This window comes from Polypterus senegalus, chromosome 1 (genome assembly GCF_016835505.1).
Source record: "Polypterus senegalus isolate Bchr_013 chromosome 1, ASM1683550v1, whole genome shotgun sequence".
NCBI classification, from domain to species: domain Eukaryota; kingdom Metazoa; phylum Chordata; class Cladistia; order Polypteriformes; family Polypteridae; genus Polypterus; species Polypterus senegalus.
This window is the reverse complement of record NC_053154.1, coordinates 246652547-246675505: the sequence shown is the minus strand read 5'-3', so window position 1 is coordinate 246675505 and position 22959 is coordinate 246652547. Positions and strand designations below refer to the sequence as shown.

The following is a 22959-nucleotide window of genomic DNA, read 5'->3' as shown; positions in this document are numbered from 1 at the left end:
TTTACATTTTCTTTCCAAACTCAACGAAAAACTACATCTGCTTTAACTAGATAAACATGCTGCAATCTCCTTGTTTTGAAATACTTTATTTCCTTTGAATCTAGATAGTCAACCTTTGAAGGCATTTATATATTTAAAATGAATTACATATCCTGATCTTGATTGTAAGATTGTAATATGTATGTTCATTGTGTACCAAAGGAATTATGGTAAGGGCACACAATATGGAATCCAATAAAAGCTTTTATTTGTCCACTTATCCAGATTCTGACTCATAGTGAACTATTATATATAATGCTGTACGCTCTTTTTTACTTTAAACAAGAATAAATGCTAAGTAGAATCATAACAAAATCATAGATTTTTTTATGATTTTTATAGATTGGATATTAAAAGGCACCTGAGGGTTGAAGAATATGCAGGTAAGGGTTTCATTGCTGCTGTTTGCAGATGATGTTTGAAGATGAGTGTGATGTGTGCAGAGAGAGAATTAGCATCTCCAACTCTGACAACACACTCATCTCGAAGAAAGGAGTGCCTCTCATTCTGCAAGTACTGTAAATGGAGAGTAACTTTGCAAAGTGATGGAGTTTGAGCACCTTGGCTTCACAAGTGCAAGAAAGGGGAATGATGAGTCTAATTAGTGTGACAGTGGTAGTTATGTAGACTTGGTAAAAGACTGCAGCAGAGAATATACTTTTGATACTGAAAGAGGTATACCTGTACATCTCCATCACTGCCTACTTCTGGATGGAGTCTGAAGACTGTAAGTGGCCAAAAGTGGCCACAAACAATTGATAGCTTAACAATAGAGCAGGCCCACCATAGACCACAGAGACAGAAGACTTGGAGAAAAGCCAGGGGCAATCATTGGACATACTGGGGTGACTACATCTGTTGACTAGCCTGGGAACATCACAGAATTCTCCATGCTGAATTGAAGAATGGTGCTGAGGATGCAGTTGTGACCCTTATCAGAAAAAGTAAATATTAAAGAAAACAGGCATGAAGAATAAAGCGCTAATTCAACAGTTTGCTAAGTAAGCACACAGGTGATACAATTATGTTTCTAAATTTTATTTTAAATTTAATTGCAAAATATGCCGGCTTTCTCCATGACATATACAGTATATTTCTGCAAATTTGATTGGCTGTCTTACGATGTGTATTAAACTGGGTAATGAAAGAAGCAGAAATTATGCTGACTTTTTAAATATGTATGTGAAACAGTACAGAAAATACCTTACCTGGTTGCAGATATTGATATCAACTCCATTCTTTATATAATCTAAGGCCTTTTCCAGGTTTCCAGCCCGGGCAGCTCTCAGGTAACTTGCATTGCTGTCAGACTATGAATAAAAAGAAAAACAAAAGAATCCATCAGTACAATAGTCTTGGTTATGCCATATTTCAAATTAACTACAGTATGTAATGAAGCACTTGATTAAAAATGAACAAACATGGTCATAACAGAGGTTACATTTTTATTATGAAGTATGTGGGTTTGTTTAGATTTTTTTCTTTACTGGTTCCATGTTCTTAATACAGCATTTACCAACCATTTTCCAAACCCACTTAATCCTGAGCTGGGTTGCGTGGAAGCTGGAGCCTATCCCAGCAAGCAAATAGGGTGTAAGGCAGTGATGATTCCTGGACAAGGAGTCAGTCCATTACAAGGTGAATATGCGCACATTCAAATACACACACACACACACACACACACACACACACACACACACACACACACACACAAACACACACACACAAGCATGGGTCAGTTTAGCATGGCCAATGCAAGTAACCTGCTTGTCTTGGACTGTGGGAGGAAACTGCAGCACTTGTGGAAAACCCACACAAAAACTGACAGAACATGCCAACATCACGAAGAAAGGACCTGGGACGTAAACCCTTTACTGCAAGGTGGCAGCACTAACTATGTTTCACCCATACACTGTTTTATACAATCAAATTAAATAGTTGCCAGCAAAATATGTAACCATTAAAAGGACATTAAGAAAACAAGTCAGATTTTCAATGTGAAGGACAGGTTAAATAATTGATAGATTTGGGTGAGATTTATTCAATGAAAGATGCAAAAGCTTTGATACGCTGGAGGCCTATTAAAATGCTAAAAGAATATCCAGAGTTTGGAAATACAAAGTTTGATTCATTTAAGACCTTTCTTCTAAAAAAATACATTGAATATAAATATAGACATGTGGTGGGGGTGGGGGTTGTAGCAGTAAAACAGGAAGTGGCGGGAAAGCAGGCTGCTGGGATTGATGCCAGTTGTGTAGTGTAGCTCATATAATTTGATATACACTAACTAATATTGCCTGTTGAATGAACATAGTCACAAACAAAAACTGAGTTAGTGGATCAAACAGCATCCAGTGCATCACTGCTCCATCAGAGGAAGAAGAAAATGGGAAATGGGTTTTCATTTATCCATTTTATTTGTCAGCTGCAAAGTAGCTGTAGACTGTACTTTCTTGAATTTTCAGAAAGATTTTTATTTCACTTACAAGTAAAAAGCATAAATGTGCAAACGAGACCAATTGCTCTATACAACACAGTATGATTGTACAAAATTATTAAAGTCATTTCAGACATACAGTGATCCCTCACTATATCGGGCTTTGACTTTCTCGGCTTCACTACATCGCGGACTTGAAATGTAAGAATATCTAAATATATATCACGGATTTTTCGCTGGTTCGCGGATTTCTGTGGACAATGGGTCTTTTAATTTATGGTACATGCTTCCTCAGTTTGTTTGCCCAGTTGATTTCATATAAGGGACGCTATTGGCAGATGGCTGAGAAGCTACCCAATCAGAGCATGTATTACGTATTAAATAAAACTCCTCAATGATTTATGATATACTTCCCGCACGGTGCTTCGCACACTTCAAAGCTCTAACAGCCCATATTGATTTTTGATTGTTTGCTTTTCTCTGTCTCTCTCACTCTCTCTGACATTCTCTGCTCCTGACGAGGGGGTGTGAGCAGAGGGGCTGTTTGCTCAGTGGTTGTTTGCTTAGAAGATACGGACGCGCCTGTAAAAAATGCTGAAAGACTACCTTCACATTGATCCCTTCATTGCGGCCGCTTTATCATGGTGCTTCCCATACTTACTATTGATTTTTGCTTGTTTACTTTTCTCTCTCTCTCTCTCTGACATTCTCTGCTCCTGACACTCACTCTTTTAATATATATGTTTGCATTCTTTTAATTGTGAGAAAGAAATGTCATCTCTGTCTTGTCATGGAGCACAGTTTAAACTTTTGACTAAAGGGTGTTTTTTCATGTCTAGAGGGCTCTAATCTATACTAATAAAAGGCAAAGCCCTCACTCACTCACTCACTCACTGACTCACTCACTCACTGACTCATCACTAATTCTCCAACTTCCCGTGTAGGTAGAAGGCTGAAATTTGGCAGGCTTATTCCTTACAGCTTACTTACAAAAGTTGGGCAGGTTTCATTTCGAAATTCTACGCATAAGGGTCATAACTGGAAGCTATTTTTCCCCATATAATGTAATGGAGTCTTGAGTTGGAGATGGCCGCGGGGGGCGGAGTTTCGTGTGACATCATCACGCCTCCTACGTAAGTACGTAAAGAACAAGGAAGAACTCCAGCGATGAGCACAAAACGCCATTTCACAATTGAGAAGGCAGAAAAACATTATGAAGCAAATGATGCATACAATCATAAGTACAGCTACTGCGGAAACAAAGCACGGCGTGAACCGTAAGTTTATATTAAATTAAGTTCATAGACAGGCTGCCACTAGCGTTTGTAATTTAGTGCCTGCCCATATAAGGCCGTCCATCAGCGGCAATCCAATACAAACACTGCCGGTAAATATTCACGTGTGAAGGACTGTGCTTATGCAGAGGAAGATGAGATGGTCAGGGTGGTGTTTGGCACAAACTCATTGAAACTGCGAGAGAAACTTTTAAGTGCCGGGTCTTAGCTGACATTACACGAGATGGCACCAGTACAGCTGGGAACCTTCGATGCAAGAACACCAAGCGGCTCACGTGAACTGACGCAGTGCACAGACAAAAAGCAACAGTTCCAAAGAGTGCTGAACAAAAACCGAATTACACAATTGAGAAGGCAGCAAAAAAATATGAAGCGTCTTATACATACAATCATATTCATAAGTGCAGCTACTGCGAAACAAAGCACACGGTGGAAAAAGTGAATGTCCTGCTAAAGGAAGACAGTGTAAAAAAAACCCGTGCATGCAGTTTGTCACATCACAGATAAAAGGAAGACGAGCTGTTTATTGATGCAGTAAGGAACTAATCGATGAATGAAACCTCTTATCTTTACAACGATTGACAAACACGGAATGTAACTTGAACACATCCTACAAATACGAGCCTGATTGAAAGAAATAATGATAATCAAATCCTTGATGACAGCAACATTCAATAACACTCACAAAACAATTACTGTATATTGACAATCATGTTACGTTATTTTTAAAATGTTCCCTTTTCTTTTCATAACTTCTACTTCTCCACTGCGATACAGGGTATATATATAAATGTATATATATACCCGATCTACAATACATACTTTAGCATAGACAAGCCACACGCTGTGGCAATTGTAGAGTCTTAAGCCTCTAACGCCGACATTCGAGGTTCGATTCCCGAGAGGGATGTACTGACTATGTATGCGCTACCGATTCATTTTACCTTCGCATCTCCTTGGTTTGGGACGTATGAAAGAATATTAGGTTAACGCAGAATCATGTTACGTTATTTTTAAAATTTTCCCTTTCTTAGCACAAGCACAGCTGAGAAGCTTCGATGCATGTACTCCATAACGCGCTAAAAATAACGATTTAATCACACTTTCAATTCCAAGCAAACGGAACTTTTGTCAATGCATGATTTCCTGGTACATCCATTACACTGATGCACACATCACAGCTACAAAAATGTTAGAGTCGGAATAAAGCGCGTTCCTACGACTGATCATTTCGACTACCCGAAAGCCTTGATAAAAGCATGGTTTTGTGCACACTGAAAAGCAAGCAAAATTAGATGCATTACAGAAAGCGGACTTTGTGGCTCTTACTGGGGATCATTGGACTTCCGTGACCGTTAGTAATTCTAAATACATCTAATTACAAAATGTTCAATGATCACACTGTTTTAGCCTAATGTACAAAATAATTTTGGCTAATGTTACTCAGAGTTTAAAGAGTAAGCTGGTCAAATTACCTTTTATGTTTCTGACTTATTTTTTAAGAAGAAAACTGCACTTTATGGTGAAATTTTGGTTATTATTATTTAAAGACAATACTATTCTGAAAATGTACTTAAAGTACTTAAACTACCACTTTATTTTTAAGTCTGCCCAATTTTAACCAGGGATGATATTTTTGTTTCTGTTTTGAATTCAAATGCAGTTTAAAAGCTTTTTTCAGAAATTAAAACAGCTTCAGTTTACAATATTCATGTCCATGTCTATTATTTGATTCTGTCGCCCACTAAAACCGTTTTAAATAAAAAAAAAACATTTGCGATTTGGGGCAAATTTACGTGTCGATTACATACGATTAATCAAGATTAATTCTTACACAGCCTCTAATTAATTGGATTAATTTTTTAATCGAGTCCCACCCTAATATATATATATGTAGATATATATATGTAGATTTGTATATATATGTGTATATACAGTATATATGTAGATATGTATATGTGTATATACAGTATGTATATATGTGTGTGTGTATATATACAGTATGTGTATATATGTATATGTATATATATGTATGTGTGTATATATATATATATATATATATATATATATATATATATATGCCAGCAACACTCATGACAATTACAAAACAATTACATTGTCAATCATGTTACGCTATTATTAAAATGTTTCCTTTTCTTTTTACTTCTCCGCTGCCAATCGAGGTATTTTGCTATATATATATATATATATATATATATATATATATATATATATAGATAGATATGACAACAACACTCATATCAATGACAAAACAATTACTTTAACAATCATCTTACGTTATTTTTAAAATGTTTGCTTTTCTTTTTCATAACTTCTTTAACACACTACTTCTCCGCTGCGAAGCGCGGGTATTCTGCTAGTAATGTTATAAAACGTATTTAGAAAGTTGTAAACATGTTTTCAATGCTCTAACTGCGAAAATATTAGATTTATAAATAAAGAATCCTACTTCGTGGAAATCCATTTATCTGTCTGGAGCGGATTAACCGCAATAAACGAGGGTTTACTCAATAACTGTGTGGAGAATATTTATAAACAGTGTGGGAGAGTTTCTAAGGGCTTAAAATATATATAAATAACCATACAAACGTATGGTTTCTACTTCGTGGATTTTCACCTATCGCGGGGGGTTCTGGAACGCAACCCCCGCGATCGAGGAGGGATTACTGTATTGCTTTTCTTTCACATTTAACCTGACTTAGAGCTAATATAAACAGTTTCTCAAGAAAATGCTAAAAACACATAAGAATTTGTGTTATTCATTAACAGGAAAATGAAACTTAAATACATATTTTTTATTTAAAAATCAAAGCATCAATTTAGGGGCCAGAGTGGTGGCTCTGAGGCTAAGTATCTGCGTTGGTATCCAGAAGTTTGCTGGTTCGAATCCCTGTCACTGCCAAAATGAGATCCTACTCTGCTGGGGCCTTAAGCAAGACCCTTAACCTGCAATTGCTCCAGAGGTGCTGTACAATGGCTGAGCCTGCACTCTGACCCCAAGGGGTATGTGAAAACTAACAAATTCCTAATGCAAGAAATTGTATAAGGAGAAATAAAGAACAAAAAAAAAAAAGCAGTTTTTACTTGTAGTTCATGAGAAAGTTATATTTCAAGTGACTTAAGAACCTTTTGAGAATTGAAAGCAATGTCTAAGTATCTCGAAAATTTAATAAAACATTTCATGAACTTTTCTGGTATTATCTGAAATGACTGATAAAGAAGACAACTGGCCTCTTACAACCTACTATAAGAAAGACTACTTACGACCTTGCAATGATATGCAGTATGGTACATGGGTTATAACAGTGGTACTCCAGACTTATTTTCGAATGACTGCTGAAAATTAATTTTAAAGGCTGATAATCTGTAATTAAGTAAATGTTACTGAAGTGAAGGTTACATCTTGAATATTTGTGTAGACTTTAACATGTCCAGTTTCACAAATGAATACCTGAAAATTACCTTCTCACTTAAATACTGTACAAATCTGTATTGTTTACACTGTGCATTACATAGCCTGCAACATGACTTGCCCAGTAAAATGCACTTTTCAATTAAGAAGGCTACTTGCATGAAGGGATTTAGAAATGCAGTGTAAACTCTTATCTCTGACGAATTAGAAGTGTTTTAACATTAAATTGTTTGTTTGTGATGTATATGTTCTGTCTGCAAAGAGACAAAGGATCTATTTAATGAGAAAGGACCGGGAAAAGAGATGTGGTCAGAAAAAACATGCCAAGCTCAAGTCAGAATGATCTTTTAACAAACCTTAAATGTTGAACTGTAAATTAAGAACCTATGAACAAAACTAGGCATTTGTATACTAGAAATACAGCAAAAGAATAACACACAAAAAGCTTTCTATATTCAGATCTTGGATGATCTGGGAATGCACTTGTCAGGCTATATATAGCTATGCTTATGACATTGTGCTGCCACGCACTCTAGGTTTACCATGGGAAATATCGCTACAGCAATCAGCATGTTACAGCCCTAAGATTGTGATGCCCAAGTACAATCATAATGGTGTCACAGAGCATAAAAAATGTAAACTTTTGAAAAAAACTGTCTGTCAAAACACTAATGTCAAAAATGGATTCTTGAGGTAAAAAAACTTATACTTAATCCAAACAATATGCAGAAACGATTAACAAAAAGCATCCATCATAATAGCACACACGACTATTATTTTTACAAAACTGTCTATTATAATATAATATGAAGTGACCTGGAGTTACTTGCGTGTCACAAAAGGTGTCTACAGGAGGGTGTCAACTGGAATGGAATCCAGTCATAAAGATTTCTGTTCTAACACCCACCTTGATGATGAGATACAATCATGAGAGTAAGAAAGCATGGGCAGGGTAAAAACCCATAGTACCCCTTGAGCACTTAAGTAAAGTCAAATAAAAAGCTGGAGAACCCAGCCAAGCCATAGATGGAGGGACCTGATTTATGATGTCCCTAGACCTGACTCACTGTGGGCTGGCTAGGTTGTTGGCAAAGGAAATGAAATTGGAAGGTCTAATGGAGATTATAGGAATTGTGACTTGAAAGATTGAGTGATGGCAATGCAAGTGTATTGTACTTGTGTCTGAAAACTTTGCAGACAAGGTAGTGGAGGAGAAAAGACTGAATGCAGATTGCAGTTGTTAAGAGAATTGTTGGTAAACAACTGATAAATATAAGTTAATTGAATGCCTCACAGGTTGACAGAATGAAATAAGGATGACATCTGGGGTTCCTCTGAAGCAGATGATTGTAATGGGTAATGACTTGAATAAGCATGTTGGAACCAGTGCTAATGATCCATAGAAGCTATAGCTTTAATACCAGAAATGTTGAGGGTTTAGGGGATTCTGCAGTCAAGGATGCATATCACAACATTGTTTGATTGTCGGAGATCTTTTAGTCAAAGGCATAATTAAAAACAAGAGGACATATGTACCAAGGATGACGTTTAAGAAGTTGAAGAGTTAAAAGAATGAGAAGTATATTTGTTGAAAAGGCACACGAAAACAGAGGAAATGCTATACTCAAAGGTAGAAGGTCATAGGGTAATCAATAAAGAAGCAAAGCGAGATGATATAGAAGCAGTTAGGAGAGAGCAAGAAGCTAATATATTATAGTAAGTTAGCAGCAGACTAAGGAATGGAAAAAGAAATGTGCTCTGAATCGTGAAATGAAGTGCAAAAGAAATGTAGTAGGTGTGAACTGCTTGAAAATGCTGAAGGGATAGCAATGGACGCAGAACAGAAGAACCAAGCTGTAAGAGTCCTAAAGAGGAAGTCACAATAGCACTGCAAAAGATGTGATATGTAAAGCAGCAGTCCAAAACGGAGTGGTGTTAGACATATAAAAGGTGGAAGGAAGTACTGCAGCTAAATGATTAATGATTCTATGCAATATGATTCTGTGTGAAGGGAGGATTCCTAAAGAAGGGAACAGAATTGTGTTCCTTCTAGCATACAAATGAAAGGGTGGTCCATTTGAGTGTGAGTTATATTAATCAATGAAGCTTTTGGAGCAGGTAATACATGTGAATGAGAATGTAGAAAGAGTCAAAATCATAAGTTAATGAAATACAGATTGGTTTCATGCCAGGGAAGGTAACAGATGAAATCTTTATTGTCAAGCAAATGTAGGAAACTCATTAGAAAAAGACAAAGAAGTCATATAATGCATTTTGAATTCTGAAGAAGGCATTTGCCACAATAGGTGGTGAGGTGGACACTGAAAAAGTTAGGTCAGTGTTGTCAATTAAAGCACTATTGTCAATGTACTCGTGAAGTATGAGGAAACTTAATGGCGGTTGGGACACAAGATGGGAATAATGAAAATTTTGTGGCGAAGTTGGGGCTACACCAGAGATCTTTTCAAGTCATATTGTTTTTGTGATAGTGAATGAGGTGGTGACAAGAGAAGTGCATGAATGATTGCCATAGGAGGTCTTGTATGCTGATAATCTCAAAAAAAGAAACAACGAACAAATTACTGCAAAATAAATTTAGTTTTGAAGCAAAAGGTCTCAAGGTAAATGCAGTTATGACCAAGATGATGATTGGAGGTGAAGAGGCAGGCGTGGATGATGTAGGTGCATGGCCATATGGCATGTGTGGTAGAGGTGATGGATGAAACTCAATCCAAAGCACAGACTTTTCTTTGTAGAAACTGTGTGAAAGGGAACAAAAATGCTGACATAGTAAGTGCAAATATAGTTTTTAGAAATTAAGCTGTTTTTGAGAAAATTCTGCTACTTAGGCAACACAATGAGTGCAGACAGCATTGTAGGCACAGCAGTGATAGTGGGAGTGATAGGTGCGTGGAAGAGACAAACATTGAAAGGATCCTTTCTTGCATTGAAGTGGAAAGTTTACTAAATAATAATAATAATAACTAGAGAGCTCTACCCCCTGCTTGCTTCACTCGCACTGGACGCCCAGAAAGGCATCGGGGTTTTTCTCCATTAGAGAAACAGATTACAATGGGATGCAAAAGTTTGGGCAACCTTGTTAATAGTCATTATTTTCCTGTATAAATCGTTGGGTGTTACGATAAAAAATGTCAGTTAAATATATCATATAGGAGACACACACAGTGATATTTGAGAAGTGAAATGAAGTTTATTGGATTTACAGAAAGTGCGCAATAATTGTTCTAACAAAATCAGGTGGGTGCATAAATTTGGGCACCGTTGTCATTTTATTGATTGCAAAACTTTTAGAACTAATTATTGGAACTCAAATTGGCTTGGTAAGCTCAGCGACCCCTGACCTACATACACAAGTGAATCCTATAATGAGAAAGAGTATTTAAGGGGGTCAATTGTAAGTTTCCCTCCTCCTTTAATTTTCTCTGAAGAGTAGCAACATGGGGGTCACAAAACAACTTTCAAATGACCTGAAGACAAAGATTGTTCACCATCATGGTTTAGGGGAAGGATACAGAAAGCTGTCCCAGAGATTTAAGCTGTCTGTTTCCACAGTTAGGAACATATTGAGGAAATGGAAGACCACAGGCTCAGTTCAAGTTAAGGCTCGAAGTGGCAGACCAAGAAAGATTTCGGATAGACAGAAGCGACGAATGGTGAGAACAGTCAGAGTCAACCCACAGACCAGCACCAAAGACCTACAACATCATCTTGCAGCAGATGGAGTCACTGTGCATCGTTCAACCATTCGGTGCACTTTACACAAGGAGATGCTGTATGCGAGAGTGCCGCTTGAGGTATGCTCAAGCACATTTGGACAAGCCAGCTTCATTTTGGAATAAGGTGCTGTGGACTGATGAAACTAAAATTGAGTTATTTGGGCATAACAAGGGGCGTTATGCATGGAGGAAAAAGAACACAGCATTCCAAGAAAAACACCTGCTACCTACAGTAAAACATGGTGGTGGTTCCATCATGCTGTGGGGCTGTGTGGCCAGTGCAGGGACTGGGAATCTTGTCAAAGTTGAGGGACGCATGGATTCCACTCAGTATCAGCAGATTCTGGAGACCAATGTCCAGGAATCAGTGACAAAGCTGAAGCTGCGCCGGGCTGGATCTTTCAACAAGACAACGACCCGAAACACTGCTCAAAATCCACTAAGGCATTCATGCAGAGGAACAAGTACAACGTTCTGGAATGGCCATCTCAGTCCCCAGACCTGAATATAATTGAAAATCTGTGGTGTGAGTTAAAGAGAGCTGTCCATGCTCGGAAGCCATCAAACCTGAATGAACTAGAGATGTTTTGTAAAGAGGAATGGTCCAAAATACCTTCAACCACAATCCAGACTCTCATTGGAACCTACAGGAAGCGTTTAGAGGCTGTAATTTCTACAAAAGGCGGATCTACTAAAATATTGATTTCATTTCTTTTTTGTGGTGCCCAAATTTATGCACCTGCCTGATTTTGTTTGAACAATTATTGCAAACTTTCTGTAAATCCAATGAACTTCATTTCACTTCTCAAATACTACTGTGTGTGTCTCCTATATGATATATTTAACTGACATTTTTTATCGTAACAACCAACGATTAATACAGGAAAATAATGACTATTAACAAGGTTGCCCAAACTTTTGCATCCCACTGTATATATAAAAAGATGGCATATAGAAGAGTATGTAGGGCATGGTAAGAAGATGGTTTGATCCTTAGTTATTATAGATAGAAAATCAGCTATTTCACCACAATTGTCTACTTTAAATACCAATGAACAATAAAACGTAGTAAAAAGTAAAGGTAAAAAAGCAAAACGTAATAAAACATAATAAAAAGTAAATAAAAATTTAATTTCATTAATGGGCGGCACAGTGGCGCAGTGGTAGCGCTGCTGCCTTGCAGTTAGGAGACCTGGGTTCGCTTCCCGGGTCCTCCCTGTGTGGAGTTTGCATGTTCTCCCCGTGTCTGTGTGGTTTTCCTCCGGGCGCTCCGGTTTCCTCCCACATTCCAAAGACATGCAGGTTAGGTGGATTGGCGATTCTAAATTGGCCCTGGCGTGTGCTGGGTGTGTTTGTGTGTGTCCTGCGGTGGGTTGGCACCCTGCCCAGGATTGGTTCCTGCCTTGTGCCCTGGGATTGGCTCCAGCAGACCCCTGTGACCCTGTATTTGGATTCAGTGGGTTAGAAAATGGATGGATGGAATTTTATTAATGCCTTGTCAAAAACAATATTATGAATTACTTTATCCTCTAACTTACATTCTATAAATGTTGCTTATTTGAATTTCTGTTTGCATTTTGCTTGGGATATTTTTCTCTTTTTTGTTTATTGGATGAGTCTCTTTGTTCATGCTTTTTATTATATGCAGCTATTTTTTTGTTTGTTGTTTTTTTTTTTTGATGTACTTTATCAGCTCTTACCGCTCTTTTTATATCCGATCTAAAATTTGACGTTCTTGGAAGAGATAATTTGCTTTTCTGTCTTGCCATTATAACCGACTGTGTAGAAGGGCGAGTACAATAGCAGAACTGAGTGATCAGTGTGGAGGGGAGTGGTCAAGGCTGAATAACGCAGATATGATGGAAAATTCTTTTAATAGAGATTTATTTTATTTATAGGTGCCTTTCAAGGCACACAAGGACACCTTACAGACAGAACACACTAATAACAACAGTTACAATATAAAATTAATAAAATATTACTGTACATTAAAGCCAGAATAAATACAATAATAAAACTGAATTTAAATTTATCAACTAAAATTTATATCAAATAGAATAAGACAGCTTAAAAAGATGTGTTTTAAGGTGAAATTTAAAGGCTGGAAGAGGGTCAATATTATGAATATGTTTTTTTGAGAGAGTTCCAGAGGCAAGGGGCTGCTCTACTAAAAGCTCTAAACCCCATGGAAGTCAAGCAAGCAGGAGGTATAATAAAGACTGATAGAGGAAGAAGATCTAAGGATATGAGAAGTAATGGAGATGTGAAGAAAATCGGAAAGATAAGGAGATGCCATATTATGAAGGGTCTTTTAAGTAATAGGCAGAATCTTAAAATCAATGTGATATTTAATAGGGAGCCAGTGAAGCTGTTGAAAGGCAGGAATAACGTGTTTTATGGAAGGGGTTCTGGCAATAATACGAGCTGCAGCACTCTGAGCCAATTGGAGTTTCTAAAGGAGTTTGTGGGGAAGATCAGAAAGGATAGAATTACAATAATCAATATGAAATGTAACCAGAGCATGAACAAGAATAGCAGTGCTAGTAGCTTTAATAGATGGATGTAAATGGCTGATATGTAGATGGAAATGTGCAGACTGACTAACATTATTAATATGTGCCTCTAATTTTAAGGTACTATCGAGAATGGCACTTAAGATCTTAACCTGGAAGGAAGAACAGATGATATATTTATCAATAGTCAATTAAATATTATCACATTTATCCAAAACAGATTTAGTTCCTATTAAAAAAACCTCTGTTTTATCACTATTTAATTTAAGAAAATTAGCGGAGAGCTATGATTCCTGCAGACAGTCAGAGAGGGAAGAAGGTGGAAGAGTGGAATCAGGCTTAGAAGACAGATAGTGCTGGATGTCATCAGCAAAACAGTGAAAATGAACATTAGGTTTCCTAAGGAAAAGGGGCAGAAGATAAATAATAAACAGAAGGGGGTCCAAGACAGAGCCCTGGGGAAGGAACACCACTATCAACTGGGCAAAATTGTGATCTACATTTTTTTAATTGTACAAACTGTGTACGATTAGAGAGATATTATTTAAACCAGGCATGCGGAGTGCCAATAATACCAAGCGATTTTAATCTCTCAAGGAGAATATTGGGGTTTATTTCCACCTTGCACCCTATGCTACCTGGGATACATTCCAGTGGACCCCTGTGACCCTGTTCAGGCTAAGTGGGTTAGAAAATGACTGACCTAATGGAGAGGATTATCAATATAAAAGATTTAATAGGAAAGTACATTTTAATAAGTTTAGAAGTCCAAAAATAATTGCATTATATTAAGTACACTTCTATTCCTAGAAGTTAAAGTAAGTGATTATAGGCAATTTCAAAACAATGAGAATAAAAAGAGCAAAGCTAAATGAGCATTATAGACATTTAATTAATTAAGTTGCTCAAATGGGCAACCTATTGGGCACAGAATGTGTGATTAGAATATGCAATTGGCAGTCAATAGATTTGTACATCGAGTCCTTAGCACAGGAAGCAAGCAAACATTACTGCCATTCCAGATTTAACTGTGGTAAATAGCAATGTCTGGGAAGCCACATTCTCTCTATATTTAGCACTGAGTGTGACGGTGCTGTTGTCAATTGACAAGCTGCAGTTGGTAGGTTGTTGTTTAGGGAAACCATTCTGCTAGTTCAGAATAAAATGGAGACATGTGCCAAACATAAACACGGTGCCTAATAAAATGAATGTTGTTGAGTATTTGAAAGAATGTCTGCAAAAAAGATAAGTGTCCAGCTAGTATCAGTTTTCTATTTTTGGATCTGCCGCTCAACAGACTGTACAATAATTTGCCAAATACTATTTGCTAGAGAGTGTGTCCTGTTCAGCTGGTGCCGTCCCAGGAGCTTCTGTGAGGTTACTTTTTTAACTATATATATTTTTTTCTAATGCACAAAAATAATCAGATCAGTATATAATCGAGGGCTGGTTACAAAATAAACAAAATAACCATTCTAGACTCTATAAACACACAAACACTCACACACACATAAAAACAGGACCTACTTGACAAATTTAGAAATGAAATGTTGAGAACTTGTTCAAACAACATCTGAAACCTCACATTGCAAGCAGTTATCAACACATTAAAAGTTTATGTGATGCTTTTACTGACTGCGTATAGTCATACATAATGGATACAACTATGTACAGTAATTTTAATTACAAGTAAAAGACTGGTATTTTCTAAATATACAGTATATGAAAGTATAATTTGGATAGCTATCATGAGATCATAACCCAACAGCTGATCTGTTATTAATCAATAGTTATTTGAAAGATGTACTTATCTCAAACAAATCTTAATTAAAAAAAAGGTAGTTTCACTATTTGTCTAACAAAAAAAAAAACATTTTCTTCACACACTGAATTAACATTAGCAGTTAAAAATATTGTTTAAATGGAAATATACATGCACTTATAATTTTGAATAATTTTTAATCCTTTATTGCACAATGTTCAAACTCAGACAAGAAGTGTTCATTTTAATTAAAGGACAAAATATACCCCATGCGAAGGACTTAGGAGTTGTAGTGGATTCGAGACTATCAACTTCCAGATAGCGTTTAGCAGCCTTAAGAAGGCAAACATAATTTTACATTACACAGCACAATGTGTAAAGTGCAAGTTCAAATGTGTTCTTGCCAGTGCATTATAAAGCCTTGATCATAACTTGGAGTCCTGTATACAGTTTTGGTCTCCAAGCTGCAAAAAGGACATAGCAGTGCTGATAAAAGTCCAGAGAAGAGTGACTAGGCTGATTCCAGGACTACAGGAGATGAATAATGACGAAAGATTAAAATAGCAGAGCCTTTTCAGTTTAAGCAATAGGAGATTAATTTGTGAGTTGATTGAAGTTTATAAAATTATAAAAGGAATTAGTACAGTGCAACAAGACTGTTAATTTAACATGAGTTCGGAAAGAACACGGAGCACAGTTGGAAACTTGTTAAGGATACATTTTGTATAAACATTAGGAAGCTTTTCTTTACACTGAGAACCATAGATACATGGAATAAGCTACCATGTAGTATAGCAGACAATAACACTTTAGGGACTTCTAACATTAGACTTGATGTATTTTTAAAATAATTTAGTGGATTGGCTTTATTGGGTTGAATGTCTGTTCTCATCTAGACTGTTTTAATGATCTAAAATAAAAAAGGTCTGAATTCATTAAAGTAACTTTTTTTTGATGAGTACTCCTACTATTCCTTTTTCTCAGTTTATTGTTCCACTTTATTTAATGTAAAAGCTCTTATTTAAATCTTCTCTTTCTCTGGTAAAGTCTGTATTACTGCTCTAAGTTCACAGCAAAAAACAAAACAAAACAATGACACACGTCCTACTGTAATAGTTATTGTTAAGGAGAACTAAAACTAAATTACCATACACTTTAGAAAAGGATCGGCTAAAAAAATAATTTTTGTGATTAGCCAATTTACTGATCACCAATCAAGTCTTTTGTGGTGAAAATCATATAATTTAGATAGATGGTCAATCGATTGGAGCATCACTAATAGAGTATAAAAAGATCATATTTATTATACTGTATCATCAAGTCAAGAATTGACTGAATTTTACAAACACATAATGAAAAGGGGATGTGAACAGAGGGAAATATCATATAAAAGAAATCACAGTCTTCAAGAAATCAAGTCAACACAATTTTGCTGTCTGCATAAATTGGTCTACGCTTCACTCACTTTAGCTGGAAGAATTAACACTGTCAAGATGAATATCCTTCCTAAGCTTCTTTTTCTATTTCAAAACATTCCAATATACATCAATAAATCATTTTTTAAGAAGTTAGATTCAATCATAATCTCATTTATTTGGAATTCATAACATCCACATATCAAAAGGGCGACCTTACAAAGACCTAAGGCAGAAGGTGGCATGGCTCTACCTAATTTTCAATTTTACTACTGGGCGGCAAATATACAAGCAATAAAAACTTCGACATTGACACAAATAGATGAACGTACATAGGCTTGTTCCGCAATAGAAATAAAATCCTGCAGTACTTCATTATATTCCTTGCTTTATACCTCAACAAATACAAGTCATCGCCAATATACTAACAACCCAATTGTGCTTCCTTCACTCAGAATACGGAACCAATGTAAGAAGGACTTCAAGATAGAGAAGCCTTTATCTGTGGCACCGCTGCTTGATAACCACCTTTTTCCACCCTCTAAAACATACACAGTTTTTAATCTCTGGAAAACAATCGGGATTAATCACTTAGAGATCTGTACATACACAACGTCTTCGCATCCTACGGACAATTATTCCAAATTTAACTTTCCAGCAACACATTTCTTTCACTACCTCCAAATTAGAAACTTTACTAAAAAAACTTGCCCAATTTTCCTCATCTTCCACCTACCTCTGTTCCCAGAAAAAATATTAATCAGTCCTGAGGACTCATTTGAGCATTTCTGTAATATATAAAAACATTTTAAAGTCCCTCCCTTTCAAAGATATCAGAGTACAGTGGGAAAAGGATCTCTCACTCAACATTTCAGAAAAGGAGTGGAAAGTATTCAACTTAAAATGATCTATCAAGTGCATTTGTCTCGTTTAACATTGTCCAAAATGTTTCCAGGGTAAGATCCAACCTGTGAACGTTCCAGTCGAGTTCCAGCCTCACTAGGCCACATGTTTTGGGTGCACCAAATTAACATCATTTTGGACCAAAATCTTTAAATGCCTTTCAGACAGCCTTGGAGTCACAATCCCTCCTAAACCATTAATAGCTGGGTTTGGTGTTTTTCCAGATGGGCTTAAAGTGGAGAAGGACAAACAAACTGGGATTGCCTTTACAGTGGAACCTCAGTTTACAAGTAACTTGGTTTACGAGTGTTTTGCAAGACAAGCAAAATTTTTTAATAAATTTTGACTTGATAAACGAGCAATGTCTTGCAATACGAGTAGTTTAGATACACTTTGTCTGCTGAGCGTCAGGTGATCACAGCTGAGCTGATGGTTGTTCTCTCTCTCCTTATCTCTCGCGCGCAGCGGGTCTCTCTCCTTATCTCTCTTGCTCGCCCACGTCTCTCTCTCCTTACCTCGCTCGCGTCTCTCACTCTTTCTCTTCTCTTGAGGGCAATCGTCTAATATTCTCCATCTGAGTCTGTGTGCCTCACTCATATAGTCAACATCCATACGAGCGTATACTGTTTACTACAGCATTGTGACTGTGTGTGTGTGTGTGTGTGTGCGCGCACGTGTGTGCTGTGAAGTGCGAGTCCCCATTTTGTGCCCCAAAACACGAAGCTGAGTCTCAGTACTTTAACAACACCAGCTTTATTCAGCTTGAAACAGCAACAGTGCTGTTATTTATTGTAGCGGGATCTTTATAATGTTCCTTGTATCACCCATTGACGGCAGACGCTTATAGCATGTCTGCGATCTTTTTGGATGCGCTTATACGGCGAACTGCTACAGCGCTGGGAGACTGCGATTGCTTTGGGACACTCTTACGCGTGTTGTCCCGTTGGGTGGAATCCCACATGAGTTTATAAACTCACACCAGCCATGATTCTTTATAAAGGTAAAGTGCAGGTTAATTTGTATTATGTATTTTTACTTTATATTTTGTATTAATAATTTTTATATGAATAGTTTTGGGTTGTGGAACGAATCATCTGAGTTTCCATTATTTCTTATGGGGAAATTCACTTTGATATATGAGTGCTTTGGATTGCGAGCACGTTTCCGGAACGAATTATGCTCGCAAACCGAGGTTCCACTGTACTTCACTATTGGCACGTAGACTTATCTTGCACAGCTGGAAAAAACCTAACTCGCCTCTTTTAAGACAGTGGGTAACTGATGTTATATACTACTTGAAATTGGAAAAAATCTAATTCTCACTTAGAGGATCTGTACAAAACTTTTTCAAAACCTGGAAGGACCTAATCAACAACATTTTTGAATAAGCATTTAAATCGAGGAAGTGGACTCTCTTCCATTTTTATTCTTTTTTTTTTATTTACTTATTTTTCCTAATATTAAAGTTTTACTCTGTTGGCTTAGCTCTCTTTCTTATGGGTGGGGGTTGATTTTAATTGGAACCTAGTTTTGCAAAACTTGACTTGCTTGGATGGAATGTTTTTTGATTTTAAATAAATTCAATACAAAAAAAGAAAAAAGATTGAAGAAATCAATATAAATTAAAATAAAGTTGAAATATATAACAGGCCAATTGGTATTCTTTTGAAGCATCTGTCTGGTTAACAGGACATTGGAAAGAAATGAGGAAAAAATGGTTAATTGTTGCCTTTGCATTATCCTAAAGTAAATGCAACAGAAAATGTTCTTCTACCAATCTCAGAGGTCCAAATGTGTAAAAAGTGTATAACAAAATGTGCCCTTTGTAGGCTTTATGTTTAAAATCAATTAAAAGTAATAAACAGACTATTTTAGAGTGTTAAAAATAACAGTGATTTCAGCACACTGCTTGGACTGAAGTTTAGTATGGAACCTTTCTACCTTTGAAAAACATCTTTTATAAATAAAATGGTAATGTTTTACACTGTTTGATTTAATGATATTTTCTTTTTAAAATAAAGGATTGAGTCCGTATTTATTTAACAGTGAATTCAGAAAGTATTTTGACCTCTTCGATTTTTTCAAATTTTATGTTGCAACCATATGCTAAAATCATTTAAACAATTTTTGCCCAGAATTACCCAGAATGACAAATTTTAAACGTTTTTGCAACTATATCATTAATAAAAACTGAAATATCACATCGACACAAGTATTCAGACCCTTTGCTGTGATACTTGATAGTTAGCTCAGGCACACCCTACTCTATTGATTGTAGCTGAGCTGTTTCTAAACCTTATTTGGAGCCCACCTGTGGTCAGTTTTATTGATTGAAGATAATAAGCAAAGGCACACACCTGTCTCTAGAAGGTCCCACAGCTGATAATGTATATCAGAGCAAAAACCAAGCCATGAGATTGATGTAATTACCTACAGAGCTTAGAGACAGGATTATGTCAAAGCAAAGATCTGTGGAAGGAAACAGAAAAATACCTGCAGTATTGAAAGTTCCCAAGAGCACAATGACATTCATAATTCTTAAATTGAAAAGCCTGAAACAATCACGATTCTTCCTAGACCTGGCCACCTGGTCAAACTGTGCAATAGTGGGAGAAGGGCCATGGTAAGAGAAGTAACCAAGAACCCAATGGTCAATATGGCTGAGCTCCAAAGAACCTGTGTGGAGATGGGAGAAACATTCAGAAAGACAACCAGTACTGCAACACGCAACCCAATCTGGGCTTTTAAGCAGAGTGGCAAGACAAAACCTCTCCTTATTAATAGATGCATGGAAACCTGCTTGACATTCGAAAAAAGGCTCCTAAACAATTCTGAAACTATGAGAACCAAGATATTCTTGACTTATAAAACCAAGATTTGTGTCAAGTCTCGAGGAAACCATGCACCACTCATCTCGTGTGCAATACCATTCCAAGGGATAACCATGCTGGTGGCAGCATCATGCTGTAAGGGACTGGGCTGAAATGCTCACCTTCCAACAGGACAGTGACCCTAAGCACAAAGCAAAGGTAGCAAAGGGAGCGGCCTAGGGACAACAATGGAAATGTCCTTGAGTTACCCAGCTACAGCCTGGACTTGAACCCAATGTCTTAAGAGATTTCAAAATAGCTGACTCCATTCAGCCTGACAGAGCTCAAAAGGACTTGCAGAGAAGAATGGCATAAAATTACTAAACTCCTGATGTATGAAGCTTGTCCTTTTATATCCAAGAAGACTCCAGGCTAAAATTGCTTCCAAAAGTGCTTTGATTAAGTACTAAATAAAACATCTGAATACTTGTGTCATTATAATATTTCAGTTTTTTATTTATAAAAAAGAATAAAAATGATAAAATCCTGTATTTGCTTTTCCATTGTGAATATTGAATGCTGTTTGATGTGGAGAAAAATGAATTTATCAACTTGTTAGTCCACCAAATCTTCCAATATGGAATGTATAGCTATATGGTTCCCATATTCCCACCTCCAGTCTCCCTTCTTCTATCTACATTTTTTCTTTCTCTAGTTTCTTATCCCTATCAACTATCCTTCCCACTCTAGCCACACAGTTTTATTTTCAGGCGCAGAACAGGCCTAAACAGAATCAGTTCTGAGGTCAGGGACAACCCCTAAAACTACATGGTGACAGCATAAGAGTCTCACCCAGGGACCCCCTAAATCTTGACCTCCACAGCTTTTCATCTGTTTTGGACAGCAGGATGCCAGTGTCCTACTGCACATTATAAAAAGGAGGGTAAGAGGGCTTAATGTAAAGAAGAAACAGGCAGATGTTGCTAAGGCCTAAAATCTACATGTATATGTAAATAATCCAAATAAGAAAATATGAACAAGTCTACTTATTGTTACGACTGAGATAGTTAAACAATATTTAACCATACTTAAGATCATTTATTAAATGTAAAGAAATCCAGTTTCATAAGTTGTCTACAATAGCTTGAAGGAAAGGTCAAAGTTACTTTAGGAGATAGCTGATTATTGGGGCATACTTTGCAGGAGCTAAAGGGATAAAAACCACACAACTTGATAACATTTCACAAGAGACAGTGCTTAAAGTGACAGCACTATGATAGTTGGAGAGTAAGACATTAGCAGCTGGGAAAAACAATAGACAAAAACACATATCTTGAACATTATATATCAATTCAAAATGCAAAAATTAAGCAAAGAAAAAAAAGACACCAAATGCTAGTACAAAGCAGAGGCATGAATATTCAACAAAAACAATCTTTGGGGATCATCCCAAGCAATTTTATCAAGATGCTATTCTGAAACACCATAATATTTATAAAATGCACTTGTGCAGATAACGCAAGCAGTGCTCTTTGAAAGAGCATAAAATGTTACATGATGAGTCATTCTTCACCTTATTTTATCAAACAAAGAAGAAACATACTAACATGTGTCATGACAAAATAAAGACTACAGAACAAACTGCTTCCTTTTTACAATGGGCACGGCTGAGGTGTTCAGCCAAGTTTTGCTCCAATGATTCCCTAAGAGTGATATGCACATAGCAATACACACAAACAATTTTGGGTAATGATATTCCAACTAAATTAAATTTTGATAATGAAATTGTTGCATTCATACTATTGTTCAAGCCTGCTTTTATAGTGGGAGTAATGGTGATTACCACAACTCTTCTATAAGTCACACATACTGACCATGTGAATAATTCAAACTTTCAGTTGCACCCCATACCCACATTACATAGTGCCCGTCATAAATCCCAGGAACAATTTAAGATCATCACCTAAACAATTCAATGTGAAAAATAAATAAATTAACAACAAAGTGCACAAAAATAACATGGAATGGACTTGACTATCTGCAAAATATAATAGTAATTATAGGCGATTCTGGATCAATACCTCAGACAAAGCTTCCCATCACTGTCTTGAAACAATAAAAATGTTCATATAACACATTTTCATAAACAAAAGTAGCTCAAACCTCTTTATAATAATAGACACATTAAAAGAGTTACACTAACACATTAATGAATGTAATTTTTTCATGGATAAATGGTGTTGCGCTAGTTCAGCATAGTTTAATAGTTTAGGGTACTATGCCAAGGTCCTGTTAAGCTGCGATTGTGGCTCCTGAGAACCTAACATACTGTACTATTAAGATCATTTCATTAGGTGTGTCATTTATTTTGTCAATAATCTGTATGGCTTTAATTTGTAACTTGGTGTAGTAACATACAAAAATACCTTGCTCCAAATTACAGTACTTTGCTGCACCTGTGGTCAGCCACTTTTCTCCACTTGCCAATAAGATTTTAACTTTCCTCCATATAGCAATAACTAACACTAATGAAATTCTAAGTTGTGAACCTTCTCCCCTCCTCCTCGAACTGCCACCTTATCGTGGTGGAGGGGTTTGCGTGTCGCAATGATCCT

The 22959-nt window shown here is 36.6% G+C and overlaps 1 protein-coding gene across 10 annotated transcripts in view; it reads right to left on the bottom strand.

Annotated features, from left to right (window-relative positions):
• ank3b (ankyrin 3b) overlaps positions 1-22959 on the bottom strand; it is a 633883-nt gene that overhangs the window by 214190 nt on the left and 396734 nt on the right. For all 10 annotated transcript variants that reach the window (XM_039771398.1, XM_039771378.1, XM_039771390.1 and 7 more), the window contains one exon: positions 1248-1349. In XM_039771398.1, coding sequence (XP_039627332.1) covers positions 1248-1349 — 102 coding nt within the window. The remainder of the gene's footprint in view (positions 1-1247; positions 1350-22959) is intronic.